Source organism: Anopheles maculipalpis, chromosome 3RL (assembly GCF_943734695.1).
Source record: "Anopheles maculipalpis chromosome 3RL, idAnoMacuDA_375_x, whole genome shotgun sequence".
NCBI lineage: Eukaryota > Metazoa > Arthropoda > Insecta > Diptera > Culicidae > Anopheles > Anopheles maculipalpis.
Window position 1 is genome coordinate 64154398 of NC_064872.1, and position 23149 is coordinate 64177546.

General features: G+C 42.5%; 2 protein-coding genes across 3 annotated transcripts in view; both read left to right on the forward strand.

The window, feature by feature from the left end:
- Positions 1-23149, forward strand: part of LOC126562844 (elongator complex protein 5) — a 561590-nt gene that overhangs the window by 277034 nt on the left and 261407 nt on the right. The gene's annotated exons all lie outside the window — the stretch shown is intronic.
- LOC126562559 (uncharacterized) lies at positions 14731-16593 on the forward strand. The gene is made up of 4 exons (XM_050219105.1): positions 14731-15226; positions 15288-15730; positions 15794-16208; positions 16279-16593. The coding sequence occupies exons 1-4, from the start codon at positions 14834-14836 to the stop codon at positions 16591-16593; spliced, it is 1566 nt and encodes a 521-aa protein (XP_050075062.1). The 5' UTR covers positions 14731-14833.

Below are 23149 nucleotides of genomic sequence, written 5' to 3' on the forward strand. Positions count from 1 at the left end.
GTTCCCTGAAAAGGTGCGTCGCTTCAAGACACATCCAATGGTATGCCGGACGCCAGGATCGAACCAAAACTGAGCGAGGAACCGACGATTTTCCACGGGAATGCTGTTGTTTTCCACAATAACTGGGCACGGGGTAGAGGAATTTTGTTGAGGTGTTCTCTGAAAAGGTGCGCCGCACCAAGACGCACCAATGGTATGCCGGACGCCAGGATCGAACCAAAACTGAGCGAGTAATCATCGATATTCGCCGATTTTCCGCAATAACTGGGCGAGGGGTGGAGGGATCGGGTTGAGGTGTTCGGCGGAAAGATGCGGCGCTCCAAGACACATCCAATGGTATGCCGGATGCCAGGATAGGATCAAAACTGAGCGAGCTATCGCCGATTTTCGCCAATTTTCCGCAATAACTGCGCGGGGAGTGGAGGGATTGGGTTGAGGTGTTCGACAAAAAGGTGCGCCGCTTTAAGACGCATCCAACGGTGTGCCGGACTCCAAGATCGGACCAGGAATGAGCGAGTTATTGCCGATTTTCCATGGGAGTGCTGTTATTTTCCGCAATAACTTGGAAGGGGGTAGAGGGATCGGGATGTGGTGTTCGACAAAAAGTTGCGCGACTCAAAGACGCATCCAACAGTAAAGGGAACGTCCCAATGGAATCAGGAATGGCCGAGTTATCATCGATTTTCCACGGAAATGCTGCTAGCGCAATTTCCTGGCAGTTTCTGAAAAATCTCCCTTAGTTTCGTTTAAAATTAAAAAATACGTTGTAGATATCTTTTTGAAAGTAATTTAATGTTACTTTCCTACTTTAAATTGTTACTACCAGTCGATCCTGGTCGGATTTTTGTGCCAAAAAAGGTCGGATTTTCATGCGGCAAAATTCGACCAGGAGTAACAGGAGAGCATACCTGGCAAAGAGGTAGCAAATGGAAATTTAAAAAGTGGTCCCAAAATTATTTTCTTTCCGTCATGACAAATATTTTTGCGCTCAATTTAAGACTGTCTCCCAAATTTTATGGTAATCATCCTCAATTTTGTTTCTTTCTTTATATATCCTTTTAAAAGTCTTCTACAACGTGTTTTCCGATATTTAAGGGAACTAATAAGGATTTTCTAAAAACTGCCGGAAAATTCCGCCAGAGGCATTCCCGTGGAAAATCGGCGATATCTCGCTCAGTTTTGGTCCGATCTTGGCGTCCGGCATACCATTGGATGCGTTTTAGAGCCGCGCATCTTTCCGCGGAACACCTCAACACGATCCCTCCACTCCCCACCCAGTTATTGCGGAAAACAACAGCATTCCCGTGGAAAATCGGCGATACCTCGCTCAATTTTTGTCCGATTCTAGCGTCCGGCATACCATTGGATGCGTCTTGGAGTGGCGCATCTTTTTGCTGATTACCTCAACCCGATCCTTCCTCCCGTTGCCCTGTTGTTACGGAAAATTGGCGTAAATCGGCGATAACTCACTCAGTTTTGGTTCGATTCTCGCGTCCGGCATACCATTGAATGCGTATTGAGTATTGTCATTGAGCGGCACATCTTTTCGCGGAACACCCCAACACGATCCCTTCACCCCGTGTCCAGTTATTGCGGATAACAACAGCATTCCCGTGGAAAATCGTCTATTAATCGCTCAATCTTGGTCCCTTCCTGGCGTTCGGCATACCGTTGGATACGTTTTCGGAGACTAAGATGGACACAGAAACTCCCAGAACTCTGTCAGACGCAGACGAAAAATCGACGCTATCTCGATCAAAACATGACAAATCGAAAAATTACGACCTCGGTTTTGATCGGCAAGCTCAAGCAAATTATGTACCAGAATTTGATTTTTAGTCACAGAAGCTCATACCTTACTGGCATTTTGCCGAAAAAACATCGACATTCGACAAGCTGGTAGAAAAAACACCGATCAGTATCATTGCGCATTGCGTACTCTGTGGCGCAAAAAATGCTTAGAAATTAAAGCTCGCTTAAACTTTTCATAATTGCAAAGTAAATTGTAAACTGTTAGGCGTAAAAAGGCCTTTTCAAAGCTCTTTCGTAAATAGATCAAAATATTTCAAGAGAGATTTAAAGTAAAATTGCAATTTGAAACTTTTTTAGTTCGTTACCTCTTCGAATTTATGCTCTCATGTTACAAGCAGTCGGTCCTGGTCGGATTTTTGTGCCAAAACGGGTCGGATTTCGATGCAGCAAAAATCGACCAGGAGTAACAGGAGAGCATACCAGGCGAGTAGCAAAAGGGAGTTTAAAAAGCGGTTGGAAAATAATTTCTTTCCGTCAAGACAAATAGTTTGTATACAAATATACAATACAATATACCTAATTAATTGAATCATCCTTATTTTTGTTTCATTCTTCAATTATCTTCGAAAATGACTTTCAAAACGTAATTTTTATTATCAAAAAAGACTAAGTGGGATTTTCCACGAACTCCAAAGAAATTCTGCCAGCAACATTCCCGTGGAAAATCAACGATAACTCGCTCATTCTTGGTATGATCAGGACATTCAGCATACCGTTGGATGCGTCTTAGGGCTGCATAGCTTTCTTTTCAAATTCGAAAAATTCTGTACTATAGCACAGGTTGGATTAGAACAGATTGGATAAATAATTTAACCAACAATCATTCGCACCAACTGAAGAAATCCTTCATGCAATCGCAAGGGGAGGACGAGAACGAAGACGGTGCGTGGGAGCATAAAGGAGCATCAATGGCATTAAGGAGAAGGGAGGCAATACGGAATACTGCGCTTGATACTAATGGCATTCCCTCAACTATCCCAGAGCCGGATCTTCCTATAAACAGACTGATCGGCGGACATCAATTGCTTGAAGTCTCTGTTCGTTTCCCTAGTCAGCTCATCGTTGGAATGCGTGGGAGCTGCAGCAAAGGTGGAGCGGATTCAGAGGACTTTCACTCGCTTTGTCATGCGCAATGTATTTGGCACTTCTGGCTCAGCGTTACCATCGTTTCCTATAAACTGTCACTTGCCCTTAGAATCTTATCTTGATCTTGAAGGATATCTTCTGCTTGTGTTAGTGATTGCTGTTTTAATTATTTTTCCTATCTGTTTAGCTTTTCCATTTCCATATCTTCCTTTCGAGCTCGTCTTCGTGCTTTTGTTCTATCTAGTTCATCTCCCTGATCCATTCCCCCCATTGGTCCCCTAAAGAAAAAAAGTAATTTACTCTAACAATGCTATATTCCAGAATTGTTCGAATATTTTTTTTTCATTCCAAATCAATAATTAGCATAAAACAATTGATAAAACTAGCAGCGATAGAGTAGCACATCCTTCCCGTATAAGCTTCACCGTGTTTCACCTCCAACATAACAATAAAAAATAATTTTTAATGCTGAATCTTTTTCCAATCGTTTCTTTATCATGAAAAATGATTCGTTAACCAACGAGCAATAAAATCTACTCAAAAGTGGTTTTGCAACCTCCACAATACAGTGTAGTTCCTTTTTGTCTAGGTGTCCAAAATGGAGTGAAGTAAAACCTCTACTCCAACAAACACACTCACACAAAACACTCATTTATATACCACTGAACAATTTGTGAGGGTTGGAGTGTGGGGGAAACAAATTTAGCATTTTCTGTTTTGCGACACCAACTTTACGCAAAACAGACGCAAACTTTACAACTTTCTCACACTAGCTAGAAACAATACGAATGAGGCCCTATTTGCATTTTCTCGTTGGAAGCTTCGCTAGTTTGCACAAACTGTTGGGTCGTCGTCTGTAGAAAGGTCGTCGACACACACAGGACCACACGGTAAGGGTAACAACAACAAAAATCCCGACATTGCGGTAGGTTCGGGGCAGGTACTTCTTACCACAAAGTTTTGCACACTGATGGAAGAATGCATAGCATTTTTAAATTAAAGTAACTAAACAGTGTGGTTCATCTAATCCTATGCTTAGGAACTTCACTTAATTTAAGTAAAGCAGAAATTCATCTTTTTTCAAGGCTTTATGGCCTACTAGATAACACCGGCCACAGAATGATTTACTAGACTTTTTAGTACCAGCGTAGCTGAATAATCAGCCCTCACTACAGGGGAACGATCCGGATAGGATGTGATCCCCGAAACACTTACAGAGCAAATATTCTTCTTCTTTTTCTGCTTCTTCTGGCCTAAGCGATCTTCTAGGTCACCCCGGCCATCGAATGCCTTATAAGACTTGCTGATACGACGTAGTTGGGTAATCAGTCCTCAATACTGTGGGACGATCCGGATGGGATTTAAGCCCTGGTCCTGCTGTGTGACGACCGGCGCCGTCAAAATCGGTACGGTTAATATTTTATGCAAACCAGAGGTCAGAAACATAATTTCCTAACATAACGTTCAATTTACTTTCCTAATCTTATTAAAGATTTGCTACGTTTGACAATCTATTTCGCACTCACTCTCTGTCTGATTTTAATTCTTCGATTATAATATATTTTGTTATTTGTTATTTCAGTTTGTTGAATTCACCCCCCTTGAGTTCCCCTTCAGGCGATTTTTTTATTTTTGAACTTTCACAATTACAGTTAACATTTAAAATTTTAAATTCAATTTTTACATTCAACAAGTAATGGGCCGTACTGTACGTATACAATTAAGGAACGCAGAGCGCGACAGGTTTGGTTCAAAACGATCACACACGGCGTTGAATTCGCGGCACATGACGAGGAACAGATCAGAGGCGCCAAAACGAGTTCGACGTTCACCTTCGTCAAGAAGTGATCTGGCACGGAGCGATCTAGCCGGGGCGTAAATTTTGATTGCGGAGAGCAGCGCCGGCGAGTCGATGCGATTCAGGTCAAGTAGACCTGCTACAAAAAGTCTCTGTGCGTTAGAATTACGCTGTTTCAGCGGAATCCAGGCCAGGTAACGCGCAACGTCCATTGTAGTCCACCTGGACACTCCACCAACGCAACGTAAACCGTGTAAATTTACGTTGGATGGATTTTAGGTGAGCCAACGAGCGTAACGATATGGGCCCACCACACCACGGATGGGAATTCCACCACAGAACAACCTAAGGAGCAGCATCTTTACGGCAATCGGGTCGGTAAGATCGCGCCCAAGCTTCTTCAGAATGCCAACTAGCTGATTGCCCTTGGTAACGATGTGCTCTAGCTGTTCGTGGAAGCTCAACTTAACGTTAAGGAGCACTCCTAGATCTCTTACGCAGCTTTTACGGACAAGGACAGTGTTGTTAATGGTATACGTGCAGATTAAGGGATTATAGTTTCTGGCAAACGCACTTATCAACGCATAATTCCAAGCCATTCGTAAAGCACCAGAACTGGAACGCGCTGAAAGCATTCTCAAGATGCAGCTGAACTTCCTGGCTGCGTACCGCAAGGTACAATTTAGCGTCGTCCCCGTAAAGTAGGTAGCTGTCAGGAGGTGGCACACGCGTGATATCGTCCAAGAATATCACGAAGAGAAGCGGACCAAGGTTGCTCACTTGTGGCACTCCTGAAGACCCGTTGATACATCGAGAGGTTCGGTCTCTCATCTTCGACGATACGAACGGTCGGTGAGGCAGGACTGCATCCAGTTCAGCATTTGTTCCGGAAGACCAAGAACCTAAAGCTTGGCGAGCAGCAACAAATGCGGAACACTGTCAAAAGCTTCCTTGTTGTCCGTATAAATCGCATCGATTTGAGGGCCTGCATCGATGGTCCATTACCAGATACTGAAAAATCTCAACCAGCTTGGTTAGATTGTTTAACACGCAGGTTAAACATCCAATCTCAATCTTCAAAATGCTGTTTTCACAAGCAGGTGTGCATTTTGAGTTGTTGTTTCTTAATAACTTACATAAATGGAAAGAGAAGGAAGAGGAACCACGAAGATGGGAATGACAAATTGATAACAAGACAAAATAGTCATATAGGTGATGAGAGTTGTTGCACGCAGCTTGCGCTATGAAGAGATGGTCGTTCTGGCCGTGGCTTACGAGCCTGATCGGGATATGAAGAGGAGGTCTAACACGCAAATGACAGGAAGGTAACGATAAATAAATTGAACATTTGATCAATTAATATAAATTATAAACAATATAAAACTAAAATGAACCCATAAATAAATTTATTTATCTCATTTTTTCGTTTATTTACAGAGGCTTTGATTCTTAGAGACTAAATTCGCCTCTCTACTGTATAAATAAGTGGTATAATCTAAAACAAAACAACTGTAGGTTTGGCTTAAATACTATGGAACACTATTGCGATTATGGCATATGATAGTGGGTAAGTTAAAACTATGGAATTTCTCTACATAAATAACTGATCCGTAAAAATCGAATAAGGCGGTTCTGATGAAGTTTGTCGGGTTATGGAATTTTCGTGAAAGGCGTGTCTAGTTGGCAGGTGGCTCGGTGTGTTGTGTTTCCATGGCAATCGGTGAGCATGTGGCGAACATTGATGTTAACGCCACAGAAGCGGAAGAATGGAGCACTGGATTTGTTGAGGATGTAGGAGTGTGTAAGACGTGTATGACTTATAGGAAGGCAGGAAAGGACTCGCTGGATGTGACTGGGTTCGGTATCTTTCCATGGAGCGGTGTTTCTTGCGGAGGTCTACGTTGTGCCATGTGGTGTTCCAGTGTTGGGAGATAAGGTTGTTGATGAAGTGGATGGCATCACGGCGTGATGGGGTGTTGCATGGTTCGTCAGGACGGAGCCGACCATTGTTGGCAAGTTGAACGACTTTGTCGTTACCGTGAATTCTGGAGTGATCCGGAATCCAATATAAAACGATTTCGAGTGAGGAAGCGATGTCGTCATGTTGTTGAATGTGGGTTTCTTTGGAGGAGCCGTGTTCCAAGGCAGCCAGAACACTAGCACTGTCGGTGAAGATGACGTTCGGTCGGTCAGTCTGCAGTCCTTCGTCGGCGGCTTATTGAATCGCCATTGCTTTGGCGGAGAAGATGGAAGTGTGGTTGAGGAGCTAGAGGGCGCAGTTTGCATTAGTGACATGAATCCCACAGCCGGCTGAGTCCAGATAAATAAAGCCGTCTGTAAAGATATAATGAAAATGATACTATTGGCGTTGTAGCTGCTTTTTTCGGTTCCCCAGAGAGGATGCCTGAGTTCCCTGTATATGGCAGGTGTACGTTGGTACCAGGGACGGATACCCCGGCGGGTGGATTTTATGATCGGTGGTAGTTGTTGGTTGGTGAGTGTCTGTAGTTCTGCGTTTGCTCTGGTGATGATTGCAGTTGCATCGAGTCCTTTCTCAAGGATCCGAGCTGCAGCTGCGACCAGTCAGTTGGTAATGATGTGTTGCATAGGAAGCCCGGCCGCTTTCTCAGCGGACCATTAACTACTCAAATGATAATAATGAATGAACTGATAAATTTAAACAATCTTCAAAAAATTTAATTCTTTTGTAACTTACGATGGATGCTAGTCATCAACATGCAAACGATGCCAACTTCAAGTTTACAATACAAATCACATCCGTTAAATTTTACTTGAAAAAATCCAACTACACACTATCACACACCTTACCAATGACTGCTTACGCTTGGATGCACTTTCCAACCCACTGACTGACTTTCTCATCGCCACAAAACCGAACTTCCTTGCCCTTGCTCCAACCGCCAAAAGCCCGCATCGCATCAGTTACTTTACTGACTGCACTTTAATGTTGCCATATTCCTGCTCGTGTTTTTCGCGTGAACTGTGTGCGTTTTCCACAGCCACGTGATACGATACGCTCTTCTCGGCCCTCCCAAAAAAAAAGGCCAACCTCACTCACTTTTTGTGCATCGAGAAACGCATTGCATTTCGGTATGTTCATCCTGTTGTTAAGCCGAAGTTCCAACATGGTTTTTTTTTTCAGTCATGTTTCTATTTGCTCCATACTCTGAATGTCTTTTTTATCTACGCAGGCATCCCCACTGCCTGTAATGCTGCAACCGGAAGTGACAAAAACGAGTAACCGAATAGAGAGCGTCTTCCAGGAGGACTAATAAAAAAAAGGAGAACGAGTCAAAACAAAATACAAAACCAGCGAGAACATACATACAGCAATGAAGGTTGGAATGAAGAATCAACCCTTAGTACCAACACTCTTCTGCCCGGTCGCTAAGCGAACACTAAAGTCGCGCTAACACAAAAGACCGGAAACGGGAGTTTCGCAAAAACTCGGTCCAGCTATTCGCCCTTAGGCCGTGGTGGTTGTGTGCCGGGCTGTGTGGTCGCTAATGCAAATGGATTTTTACGCTTCTGCATGTGGTTCCTTTCCACAGTTTCAGCGCGAGGCGCGCCACACGGTACACGGAAGAAGCATGAAATAGACACACTTTCCCACCAACTCTCCGGCGGCTAGTTTCTTCATTGTCGCAGCGGGGGAGACAAAGAACAAAAAAAGAACTCGCGACAAATCCCTTTCCATTCTTCCCATTTTTGCCCGAAGTACGCAAACGGAAACGATGCAAAGCAAAGTGTCAAATTTATGATTTTTGCTAAAATAGAAAATTAAACAATGAAACGCCGCGGGAGAGTGCAACCCTTAATGACTTTGCTGCACGCGAAAAAGTGAGCATCATGCAAAGTGGTCGTTTCGCTTATGTTTGTGCCACCCGCGGTTTCGGTTTCCGGTTGTGCTGCGAATCGGTTCGGGCGCATCGTGCCTTTAAACATGCAGGGGTGGCTGAGCGATGGTTGCGCTGTGGGTCGGCTATGGGTCATACGATTGGTTTCGTTTTTTGGGGCTATAAAAAATTATATTATAACTTCAAATATTATATGCTTGATTAAATAGCAAATGGAAGCTTTGAATACTCTTAAGGATGATTTATTAAAATTCTACGTGAAACGACTTGTTAATGGCAAAAAATGATACAAATTTTCTCTTGAGGACTACTGAATTATAATACAAAAAAAAAACCATTAAGACTTAAAATTTACTAGCAAAAAAACATTATTTTTACAATAAAATGGACGTTTATAGTCAAATTTTCGTAATGCTAATTTCTGTAAAATTGTTTGTTGAAATTAAAGTTGAGCTAAGTGATCCTATATTGGTAATAATATTGATGGATGAGGTCGAAGATGAATGATCTTCGACCTCATCCAATCCATCCAGTTATATTGGAAAAAATTGAGTTTTTTTTATTAGTTTTTACATTTTTATGGTTCAATAAAGTTAAATAAAAACCTAAGATAAAAGAAAATAATAAAAAAAACAAAAATCTTTTTAAGCAATTTGTTCCCATCCGCTCCATAGTGGATTGGTTTGGCGATCGAGCCAAACGATCCGTTTTTTTTTCCCCATCGCTTTCTCCAACGCTTTTCCTCTCTTTCTCTCTCTCGCTCTCTATCTGGTTCTTTAAGCCAAACAAATGGAGACAGCTTTGTAGCAGCGCCAGAGACTAATGTTTAATGCCTGTGTTGGGTGATTTTTCTGCCACCTCCTATCGTCCACTTCTCTTTCTTTACCTCCTTTTTTGTCCTCATTTTATTTTCCCATACTCGGTCTATCTCACTCGTTCTTATTTAAATTCCTTCTCAGCAGCAGGAAGGCCGTCTGCCTCGTGCAAAACTAATTCAATTCCTGGTGTGATGCAGATTGTTTCTGGGGGTGCAGCACAAGGGATGGAAATAGTGTTTCCTTCCTTTCTGCTTCGGATGCTTCCGGCAGCCTGAAACTGTCACCGGGGAACAATTTAGGAAACGGTGCCGAAGGAACCGTGCCGCTTGGCCACAACAAAAAGAAATAATAAAATCAACAGAAAGAGTGCCATTTTAATGCTGTGTCGGTTACCTCGCCGTGTGTCCTCCAATTGTTTGACGAGCGGGAAAAAAGTGTTCGATACATTTTATTCTATTTTAAGTGGGGAGCCATTCTCTGCTCGGTCCACCGTGAAAACCAAGGAACGGTGTTTGTTTTTTCTGCTTTGTCCCGTTGTGTCAGCTGATTTAATAACGCGGTGACAAACGGTAGAACTCTGATAGAACTGGCAGAAGGTCGTGACTTTTATGTTAAAGTTAAATTATGTGCCTGCAGTATAGTTGAAGAAGCAAGTAGAGCGAATAATTGTATTAAATGTATTTTGTGGTGGAAGGTTGTGTGTTTTGATGAAAATGGATCTTTATTTTGTATTAAAACTGTTCCTCTCGGGAAAAGAATTCTTTATTGTCTATTTCTCTGCTATTTGATAAAAATATTTCTGTCAAAGTTCAACAAAAAAATACTTTAGATTTGAGGATTTTCTGCTACAGATTGCAGCAACATTCGTATAAAAAAATCTAAAACGTCCTCTATTTAATCCTCCAGAAATCTATTCTTAACACAGAAAAGTATTCCAAACTTGTATAAATGAAACCATTCCTCAAAAGTCCCAACAATTCCTCATTCCAAATTCTCATTTTATTGTGGCATTATTTTTGGAAAGGAATTTCCACACCGCACCACACCGCTACCGGTCCAACCGGGCACCACAAAATGATTCAGACAAAACAGTCTCGACGACAGCCAGAGACTCGCCCACAAACACCACCCGAAACCGGAATTGGGCGTGTGAGCTTTGATTTACAGTTTTATAATCCAAACACCAAACAACAATGTCCAGCCAACCGGTGACTCACCCGGTGCTCTGTACCGGGCCATCCGACAGTTTTCCCACCGTATATTGTTGTGCATTCTTTGCTGCTGTCAATTAGGGTTCTGGCTAGTGTTGTGCCTCGCAGAGACACGGGATTTAGGTACAATTTAGTTCCCCAAAATACGAAGTTGATACTGTTGGGCGGTGTGGAAAGCAAAGCTGGCTGGAGTAAAGTGTGACAAAGGGAGGTACGCAAATTTTTGGCGAGGTGCTTGAAGAAGGACCTACTACTCATCGCACAGCTTCAGGAACCGAACCGAATTGTTAAATTGATGTTCAAAACAGGGCGGTTTGGCATTAAAGTCCAGCACAACAACGAGGAACAAAATTCCACTAACTCATCCACCACCGCCAGCGCTGAGGTGCACGAACGTAAGCGATTCGAGATATTTCGTTCCGAATGCTACCCCACCGAAGTAAAGCGAATACCGCGCACGGGAACATTGTAAGTCGGTGGGTTTTGTTGAGGGTTGGGCAACCGTTTCGGACAGTTTGGTACGGTACGTTTCATCCCTTTTCTCATTTCCTGTCCAGTGGTAGCTTCCGGCGGTGATTGAGACAAGGCGTTCACTGAAAGTTGCTGGACATGAGCTGTTATATGCTGCCCACCTTACCGTGGAATTGTGTAATAAAACATTTAAACTGTATTAGAAATTCAAATAAATCACTAAACTAGCAAAGTAAGCAATTAGGCAGAGCCCAGAGCTGGGTTCTGGGTTGTGGTTCTGACGCATCAGCTTCTTTTACTATTATGCTTTGAGGTAATTCAGTCAGATTCATTCATTAATGGAAGAATATTTAATGTATGTACAATTTCCAATTTAAAATAATTCTATGCAATGAATTCGGTTAAGGTTATATAATATTTTGCAATTCAATGTAAAATTTAGGACTATAGCTCATCTGATATTGTACAATTTGAAAATTATCAGAATTCTTCAATTACTTTTATTATAATAGATTATACAAACTAACCCACCATTCTGGTCCTTTTTCCAATGTTTGTGTTTATTTATTAAAAAAATTAGTAGAATTCTTGTATCTCTTTCTCAATTCAATCATTTACTTTCATAACTATTTTGTTCAAATTTGGCGTTAATTCATCAAAAATCACTTCACATTAAATAGAAACTCCTTCAGACGACTGTTATTCCCGATCGGAAAAGTTTAAAAATTTTAAACCCATTAAGCAGTCCATTTAATTTAAAACCACCCTGTCAGCTTCAGATACTATACATTCACTGCATACACTTTCCGCATTAAAACTTCCATTTCACGAGCACCTCCCAAACTGTCGTACCGTAGCTGTCATCTCAATCATTACTACACCTAGCCACCGTCCGCACCAGCGCTATACGTAATGAGGCACAAGTGTTGTTTGCTGTCCTTAAAGGGCGACATTTTGAAGGAACTGGATGGAATCCAGCAATGGAAAAGCTAAATCTGCTCAGGCAAATCCACTTCAAAAAAGGGGGAAAACTAAATGGAAATATTAGAATGATTCTCCTTTCGGGAATCGCCGAGAGTTACTGGACAACAGCAACAACACCGTCATCATCATCATCGTTATTCTTCATTTTATATCCACCCGGATAATGATTATAATCCATAATAATTGTGTTCATAAATTACAATATTTTGCGCTCCAGGTGCTCCAGGTGCTGATCGTACCGAATCTGGTTCGTATGACCAGCATATCAAGCATAGGGTTTTGAGGAACGGAATGACTTTGCCTACATTCTAGTTGACGGTTCAAATTGCTACCATACCGTGCTCGACTCCTGGCGCCCTTTGCGCCACTTTTGGCTGCATTTAAAATGGTAAACATTAACGTCAACCTGTCCGGCGCGACGGGAGTCCGACTGCCGTAGGACACAAGAAGTTTACCGAAGATGGCAACAGATTTGCTTAAGTGTGAACTTAACTCCTCAAGACTGCTCGTGATAATTTCTGGCCATCGTACTGCCAGCCACTTTACACTGGTGCTTTAGGCAGCGTCCACTAATCCTTCGGACCCTAATGGTGTAGCATCAAGCGGTGGCTCGTTTTTTGCCGACGTCGAGTGGTACGTACGTCTCAATTAATCTCGTTTCTTGGGTGAGAGCTGAAAATCATTTGCTGTCCAGCTACCGTTCTGCCAACGAAGCTCGCGAAGCCAGTCCTAGGATTTATCCTGCTCAGCAGCAAACGTTGCATCGGCTTCGTGGAGGGGCGTACGGAAGATGGCGAAATGTATGGATGTATACCGTTCGTTATCATCTCGGTGCCGGTCTGTTCCTGCTACCTGTACACGTTTTCCGACATGCTACGAGCTAGCTGGCTGGGTGGCTGGCTGACTCGCTGATGCAGTCATTTTAAGCCATCCAGAGCGTATTCTACGGATGGCCGTTTCTATCGTGGTACGAGTCTAAAACAGCTTGCTATTTAACGCACGTAAGCAACGAAAAAAAAATGGCAAGATTCCTGCAGATACATGGAATAAGTAAACGGTGGCACGGTGGCAGTGAAAAATCTACTGAAATACCTCGCGGCGGCTTATTTCTTGGAGCAATAAGCTAAATAAATTTCATCCCACTTGCTGCGAACGGCTAAGTGGCTCGGAAACTAAAGACGCTGTGGGCTCTGATAGCTTGCAACGAGTAAAGATAAAAGTCAAATAAATATCTTTTGCATGCTCTGTATGGTGGCAATTATTATTCTTTACTATTACTGAGTAATTTGACCAATAAACTGTAACAGTGCAATTAAGCATACAACAAAAATTCTAGAATGGAAGTTTTCTTCGATGATGACGTCATAATTAGCTTAAGGAAATTCACACAATTTCTCGCGAGCTCCAGTAAACTTTAAAGCGCAGGTGAGTCGAACCATTATCTTTTCCGTTGTTCAATATGTTTGGTTCAGTGATATTGTCCAGATATTTCGAGCTAAATGATTTATGTATTAGAACTACGGGGGCAGCCCAATGGTTTAAAATCCTTCCGAATTGTCCCCCCACAACCAAATATGCGGTATCGACAAGTCTAGTAAGCCATGCGATGACCGGCGTGACCTTAGAGGCCGTTAAGAAGAACTGTGTTGGAAGGATCGTCTCTAGTACCTTTCGGATATCTTTACAGTTTCAGCATAATAATCTTTATGCAAAAGACAGTGGTGAACACGTTGCGATAATTTGATGCCTTTTACAATGGTTTCTTGGAGAACAGCTCTAAAGGCTTCGTTAAGTTTAGACACACACATTGCATCAGGCATCGGTATGCAGAATCGAATACCCATCTACGGTAAAACCCGGTTACGGAAGTCGATTTTCGTTACGAAATAAAGTTGTGATATTTTTAAAGAATCCTTACACAAACTAACACACTGAACGTGTTTTAGACAGCCTTAAACAATAAAGATCCATTTCTCGTAGTCGAAGGTTTGTCCAACCCAGTTCAAAAAAAAATTTACTCTGCATCATTTTTTCTTTTGTTTTCATCATCAACACCGAACGCACCAAACTTCAGCTGCAACTTCAACGCAGGAGATCCGGTCACAGATCCGCACCCTTCTCCTTTTAATCATATTGTACATGCGTCCCAGCATCACTTTGTTGATGGTGGTGAAATTGAAAAATTAATTAAAAAATCTCATATTTTACGACGAAACCGTGCAGCGCCAACAACTTTTGCTTTATGGCCACCATAAAATATGCTTTAAAATTAACTGCCTCCTGATGCCTGTATCGCGCGGGTGTTGATTGGCGGCGGCCGGCCTTCGCTTAAATGGAGTACCGTTTGCCAGACAGTATCCGCTGTTCGTCGCGCCGGACTCGACAGTACAAGATTGTGGAATGTTACTGCTAATGGTGCACACGGTTCACCTGTTACAAAACGGGAAAAATCCGCCTTAATCTAGAGTGGATAGAAATAGTATCAGAAAAGTTTAGTACGAAAAATTGAGCAAAAAAGAAGTAAAAATCCAATAGAGCAATAAACAGTTTTCCATTTATTTTTTGCATTTTTTGTTGTGATAACTTTATTTTCCATCGATTAGAATGTGCATCAAACAGCAACCATTGGAGTACCCTTCTCTTTTACTTTTCAATTTCTATATCCATCCGACAACAATAATCCGATAGCTGACGTTCGAAAAAATGAAGCTTTAAAATTGCCCTAACAAGTTCAAACGCATCTTCAAAGGGATACACCGACACCGGCGGATAAAAATGTCGGACACAAATCTAATGCACCTGTCAGCGCTCTGGAGGCAGCTACCACACCTGACAGCATCGTTGGAACGCACGCTTTGGAACACGTTTCGTACGTACCAACCATCCTGGCAAACACAGCAACTTGCCAGTGAAACGCAGCGGGAGCTGTTTGTGGAGTTGGTGTCTTTCTGTGGCGGTGGAAATTATCGTCCGTTTGATGCGATGGTTCACGTGACAGAAGACGTTGCCCAAGACGTTCCGAAGCGGTTGTCAACGATCGTGTTGGAATTTTTGGTCGCAAGCTTTGATGGTGGTCCGGAACCGAAACCTCTAAGCTGTTGTCAGGTGCGTGAGTTTGGAAGCCTTTTAAGTACGGAGTTGCCACTGGTAAAGGTTATTGATCTTGAGGTAAGGAACATAAACCTTTCAAATAGGGATAAAATAATTGATCTTGGCATTACATTTTAAGAGCGAAACGTACTGGCGAAGGGTGGTGTGGTGTTACTCAAATGATGCGCTGGTCTATCACGAGCACGATTACCTCTCACCAAAACGATTCTGGAAGCAACAGGGTATCGAACTTAAACTAGCCCAAATGATCGAACAGCAGGATCCTCAGTTTTGGGAGCTGGAAGGATTGGAAGATACAATCAAAAAAGCTGCTCCTTTCGTAGACAACCTGTACATTAAGCAGCTTAAACCACATCCAACTGTAGAACCAATAGAAGAGTACGAAGAGTACGATATTTGCAATGCTCCCGATGAGCTTTGCAATCACGGATCGTTGACTATTCTTGGACATCTCGTCAATCTTACCTCGTTATCGCTTGTGTTTGGAGTAAAGCACTGGATAAAATCCTATCAAAATCGTTACTCAAACTGTTCCTCCACCGACATTGAAAACCTTGGCCTGTAAGTATTTACACAACCGCGAGTTTTTTTCACAACCTTAAGCCGCTTATTTCATTGTTTCAGAGGTCTTCAGAAGTTGGAAAAGCTAAAAAAGTTCACCCTGTCACAAACCAGATTGAATTCACCGAAGCTGAAAATTCTACTCGATTCCGTGACACCGCTCCAGCTGGAAACGATTCGCCTCACTCACTGTCAGCTAGCGGCAGGTTGTGGTGCTATTTTGGGACGGTTTCTTAGCCGCTTTCAACCGTCGCTTACCCATCTCGATCTTTCCCACAATCGGTTCGATGCGACCGAGCTCGACCAGCTCTGTCCGGGCTTAAGCGTTTACCGGGGCGCTGTTGACAGACTGGATTTGTCTTACAATCCCATCGGAGAGGCGGGCGTACTGATTCTTGGCGGTGCCATGAAGGGTTGTGCGCAATTGAGCGAACTCAACTTTACCGGCTGTCAAATGGGCGTCGAGGGATCTTTTCGGGTATGTTTGGTTTGCTACACCCCGTTGTGGCGACCACATAACTATCGCCGTTTTACATTGCTTCGTTCAGGTTATACAGCTGCTCAGCTTTCATGCGACACTGCGAAAGGTTTCGTTGAACTGTGTACCGATTAGTCCCGAGGGTGGTGAGAAACTGGTGCAAGTTTTGCTGGAAAACACTCACATTGAGGATGTGCAGGTGCGGCAGTGCGGTCTTACCAATGAGTTGCTTGCAAAGGTGAGAAAAATACTACGAAAACATGCTAAAATCAGAGATCAACCTCGATCGGTGAAGGTGAACTTGAACCAACGGACAGACAAGTGTCACAGTGAACGATCTCTCGGGAGTATGTTTTTGCTGGAGCGTCAAATCTTTTCAGAGTAATTCCCGCCGATGCAATGTGAGAAGTAGCAATTTCCATTTTGAACTTCTCACACACACACAAAACACAATACACTCTAAATCACTACTATTGACAAATAAGAGCGCGATTTGAATAATTCAAGTGCCGACACTTCCTCCATGGTGTTGCTTGCAAATTATTCAAAACAAATTATTCAATACCTCACGCGCACACACGCGCCAGTATGAATATGATGTCTTACATTGGCGCCTTCTTCCAAGCTTCTACCGTTCGGTCTATTGCCAAGGATTGTTCACCATTTTCTTCGCCGTCGCTTTTGCGCCAAGCACGAGCAACAAAGCAAGGAAGCGGAGACATAGATCCGGCCCGCGCTGGTGACAATTTATGGACTGGATTAGACACCACGCCGGGGACAGCGAGGTGGGTTGCGAGTTATGAAATATATGAACTGCTTTGTCAACTGGTGGCTTGCACGGTCACCTCCACCACCATCACCAGCAGCATCGTTCCCATGATGCAAATTACACACTGTTATTATTCGGAAAAGCCAGGATTTCCACAGACGCTATTGCAGACACACAAACAAAACTGCCTGCCCATGGTGAGTGCCGGTGTCGGTGAATGCTGCCGGGAACGGCAAGCAAGAAACTGGCCACATCTACTAGTAGACAAAACCTTCGACTCTTCTGCAACTCCGGACGCTGAGCAGGAAGCGAGCAGGAATCGTTGCCCAGGAATCTAACAATGCAAACCATACCCTCGTATCGTTCGGTGGTTTTGGCAAAGGGAAAAAGCGACAATAATACACTTCCACCATCTACCGCATTCGAAAGCATTTCGTCGTTGCCGAGAATGTGTGGCTTTGTAAACAAAGCAACAGCAAAAGTGGAAAACAAAATAAACTTTTTCCCGAAAACTGTGAATCCCCTGGATGGTGGAGAAGATGGGTAAGTGAGTGTAAGATAAGCGTAAAATATTTGCTCCACTAATAATGCGCTCATTAAATCCCAAATTTGACAGTGAAATATTTGCATCGATAATTTATACGGCAAGCGAGCGCAAAGAGCTTACTTTTCTTTTAGCTTTTTGTTTGCTTGTTTTGGACAATGTGTTAACTGAATGCTGTGTTTGACAAGAAGGGATAATTTGGTTGAATTTTTCCGACATTCTCAAAGCTAGATTAGGATATTTTACAGCATTTGTGATATTTTTTTTTGAATCCTTAAGTTGGACTGAAAGTGCATTTCAAATTATAAGTTCGCCAACGAATCTTTGGGCTGGACTGCTCCGTTATAGACCGCTCCTCCGCAGTGATGACTGAATATAAACTGCGTGATAAGCAATTCAATGGCCGGCCAAGATAAAGAAAGCTAAGAATTATAATTCTGACGACTCGTACTTTACTGTGGGTACGTTTGAATTTAATTGTGGATTATTTATGAGGTATTTGTACAACAATATATGTGCTTCCAGAATTTCTTGGAAGGGTAATTATGCAAAAATTATGCTAAAATCGGATTTAAACTAAAATTTTATCGGGTAAAAACAAATCTAACTCTTCTTGGGAAATTCTAGCAATTTCATTATTAAAACTCCCATCAGCTTTTTGGTCTAAGCCATTAGTCTTGTAATCAATAAAAAAAAGAATCACTTTTAAATGAAAAATCGTATCGTTCTTCATTATTTTCTACATCTTCCTTCATAGCTTTGCTTTCTCAATATCGATTCAGACTCTTTTTTTCACTAAGCCCAACAATTTTTATGTTGTGCTCGGCTTCTTCGTATTCACTACTAAAGCTTTACGTAAAAAATCGGGATACAAACCAAAAATAATCACTTTTTAAATATCTCTTCCCATCATGCAAATCATGTGGCGGAGTCAGTACATGTTTTATATAAAAAAAAAGTAAAATGTTTTATATATTTTATTAGCCGATGCCAACATCTGATTATCTTCGCTGCATAGGAAAAGGAAAAAAAAAATCATAGTAAAGCTAAGTAAAGTATCCAAATTCATTCAACTTCCCGATCCTTTAACACATCAAACCAATAGAAAAACCAATCGTAAAATCGACAAACCACCTTGGGACCTTGAATGATTGAGAAAATATTACAGCAATAAAGGAACATTTCTATTGGAAAGTCTCTGTACACTGTTCGATAAATTATTCATAGAATGAATTGGTCTGTCGAATGAATAATGATCTTCAATGTGTGTTTGTGTGTGTTTATGTTTGTAAAGAAAACCAGATGTACGAGAAATTCATAGAAAAAAAAATCCCTTCGGACAAACCCCCGTATTTGTGGAGAAAAAATCGAATTCCGATGAAATATTCGCTTTTATGAAGTTATTTTTCTAGTGAATTATTAAGCATAACTCTGCCACTTGAAAATGTTGCAAGTATATCACCAGCGAGAAAAAGATCCCTTTTAAATTCATACGGATTATAAACTAGTGAGCACCGAACCTGACTATAAACAAGCTCTGAGAAAGTGATATCCTTGTTTGTCCAGCAGCGTACAGCGTTACGTTCGATGTCCTGCCCGAGACTACCTCGCTTTCGTTCATCGGTCGTGCAGAGTAAAATCATAAATTGTATAAATAAAAACACAAACCAACATCACTTATATCATCCATTCCTGCCTTACCCTTAAACAAGGGAGGCATCAACTTAACATCTCGCATCGAAAACGATTCACCGACCGACCCATTCGTACTTGGGGGAATATTTTTGCAATAAACAAATAGTGGCCGCACGAGCAAACACAAGATCTGGTCGGTATGGAAAAAGGAGCCACTGGTGGATGGCTTCAGATGGCAACCATTTGATTCTGAGAATTGAACATGCTACTGGATGGTAATACTACTGCAAGCACACACACACACCACACCACATGTATTACACTTTGATGTGATGAAAAGCCGCAAATCGGATCACAAGGGTTCCCATCCATCGTGTTACCATTCCGATGCAAAGCTTTGGAAGAAGCTTTAATAAAGAAAACATGTGTTCTAGAGTCACAGGCAGGCTACGGTTTAAAGCGCTTTTCAATGTTAAAGTGTACCTGCCAGCGGTTGCACTGCAAATAGCAATATGTAACATTCACGTACTTTGCACTGCACTGCACACGGCAAATTGACTACGCGTTCGCACTGCTCGTAATACACTCGCTGTCGATCAATCCAACAATTTGTGCTACGTGTTTATGCGCACCTTCTCCCATTGTTATCTGCCGACAATAAACAAACGCCGAAAATTACCTGCATTACGCTGTTAAACATAAAGCGGTGACCGTTTTCCGCGTGGTTAACCATTTTGCTGCCTTCATTAACACACACACACACACACACTCACACACCGTACACATGATTTGATTGAAATCTCGTCCAATTCCGCGTAATCGACCACAATACGGGCACCTTCTTCAAACGCCCATCTGCAACCTGTAGAAGGTATAACATAGGCTGTGAGGGTAGCAACGCGACTGAACCATTTCAGCATACAGGTAATTTTACACGGCGCAAAACATAACAAGAAACTGGCACACAAATTGGCTACCATATCGGGCCCAGTTTATCGGTCCCGGTTTTATGATGGCCACCGTTTGCTGTCGGTAAAGGAAATACTTTTCGAGCTATTCACAGCGCATGGAATATGAATCCGAAGTAAAATTATGTTTGCTCTTCTACGAGCCGCATGTCGCCCTGGAATGAGGAATGTACTGTGATTCCCTTTATCAACAATTTTAGGAAGATAAAGCCTATTTAAGGTGCAACATTATGAGAAAAATATGGTGGCATGTTTGGTAATTTGGTCCTCCAGTCAGCGAATTTTAACTGCCTCTCGTTTGCAGCTAGAATCGTTGATGGAAGCACGGCGTGAAGATGCGAGAAAGGTTGTAAGCATATTTACGAGTTGATATCCGTAGTGGCGATATGGCTACATTGGAGCATCTTTACCATGTTTGATGTCATAAAACGAACTTTATTTACTTGCACGTATTTGAAAAATTGAATAACCGGTTGGCAGTAAAACTTTTCAATAAAGCTTTGGGATTTCAAAGAAGCGAAATTTAGAAAATAATGAAAGAATACATGGTCTTGACGCGCATGACATCTCTGAAAAAAACATTACATACGCATTTCTTTCCAACTTGAAAGCAAATAATTTCAAAAAATATATTTAATTGTTTCCCTTACGTCTATACAAGAAGGTATATAGAAAGAAATCGAAAAGACCAACGATGGGGTATCAACACAAAGGAGAAGAAGAGAGGCAATGAAGGAGGATTTGACAATGGATTGACGTGATTCCAGGCACTGAAAACCGAGCAACCGACTCCTTTCCATGTCTCAAGGAAGTGCTAACAGCCAAACATTGAGTTCCTTGTCGATAGAGATTCGGTTGACCCAGAGCTTGAAGAGGATATTATAGGGGTAAAGAAGGAATGGAATGGAGCGGAGAAGGTAGAATTAAATTTAACATAATAGGAGCGATCACAGGGATAAGAACGGAACCAGGAGATAAGAGAAAGAGGAATGCCACGTTTGAATAGTTTATTTAGAAGGAGCGGATGAGGAACCAGGTCAAACGTAGATTTGAAATCTGTAGAGATTAGACGTCACGGCACAAGTGCTTTCGCAGCACCTTTTTCCAGCACGCACCTCGGTTCAGTACAAACCTATTCCCAAATCGACCATGTTCTAATAGACGGAAGACACTTCTCGGATATTATCGACGGGGTAAGGACGTAAAAGGCGCAAACGTCGTCTCGGATCATTCCCTTGTAACGGCAAAGCTGCGCCAGAAACTCTCCGTGGTCAACAACCAACGGAGCAAGCCTAACCCAAGGCTCAATCTGGATCGGCTGAAGCGAGTTGATGTGGCGGAGGGGTGTGCGGAAGCGCTCGGGGAAGCGCTCTCGAACGACAATCCCGCGATTCCTCGAGGACCACTGGCGTATGGTGGAACTGCACGATCAGCACCGCAGTCGAACTGAAAATTGGTCACTTACCACGCAGACCGCGAAAGGAATGGTTCGACGAAGAGTGCACTCGTGCACTATCCGAGAAGAATGCCGATCGCGCCCTCATGCTTCAGCATGACAGACGACTGAAGAGACAACAGACCCTGCTCTTCCAGGACAAGAAGCGCCGCTTTGAAGAGTCAGATGAAAAGCTGCTGGAGCAGCTCTCTCAGTCGGGGGACGCCCTTAAGCAGCGAAATCCGGAGACGCATTGTTCAGGGGAATCTTGCCTACTACGGCCTTCACCGACTGCTGAGAACCAGAAAACTTCGAGACCGCACAAAATGTGAGATATATCGCACACTGATTAGCCCGGTGGTCCTATATGGCCACGAGTCTTGGACCATCCGAGCGGAGGATGCAAATGCTCTTGGCGTATTTGAGCGTAGCATCCTCCGGACGCATCCAAGGAGTATGGAAGAGAAGGATGAACCACGAGCTTGCTGAGCTATACGGAGAACCGGACATCCTGACGGTAGCAAAGACCGGCAGGATACGATGGCTTGGGCATGTTGTGAAGATGCCGGACGCATGTCCCACCAGGAAGATGCTCTTCAGCGACCCCAAGTTCGGCACGAGGCGTCGGGGAGCACAGCGAGTTCGTTAGCTGGATCAGGTGAAGTAAGACTTGTCGGAGATTGGGGAGACATAGATGGGAAGCTGCAGCAATGGATCGAGTTTCCTGAGGTAAGAAATGTATAGGGAGGTAAGAAATTAATTTAAGAGGAAATGCCTTACTAATAATGTTCATCGTTTCAGTCATGACACATGGTGTTGACAATACAATGGAGAGCCGTCATACTAAAGAATAAATAAAAATTATTCGGAATAATATTTAAATGAGGTAGATAAGTCCTTAAATGTGGTCTTCCAACGGATTTACTCAAAAATACCATCAATAAATCGACGACTCAGTCATATTTTGTTATAAATCTCGAAGTGATTGCAAAGAAAGATGTGGGTTTTCCTATCAATTATAACAACTTGATTATTTTATGAGCAATCACACAACGTTTATGTGCAATATGATCCTTACTCAATGATTTTAACTCACATATGATACCAAGCAACCCATTTCAAAGTTAAATTAAACCCAATCCAAGCATTGAAGCCTAATCTTCATATCTTACCCAGGGAAAATGAACATAAAACGGTAAACAACATCAAGAACCGTGGTGTAACAAATTTCAAGAATCTCTTCACCCACCAACATTCCATCAAAAATATGATGCTGGTCGTATGAACATGATTGTTATAAATATCAATTGCCGACGCATTTTCCCCTACCTTCAAAACCTTCGCTTCCGTGTGACTTAAAGGGTAAAATACCACACCGTGGGGCGGATCACCATTTGCAAAACGTTTCTCTAATCCCTTGTCACGTTTTATCGTATGCATACACAACATTTTGTCCACCCTTACCAGTAGCAAGCCGAAGAAGCAACCGCCGACCGCATTCGAGTTGAACACTGCCTACGGCGTTTTTTGACCGTTTTCTCCCCCACACACAAACACGCCGTTGTTCGGTGGATGACATTTTTTCTTTCA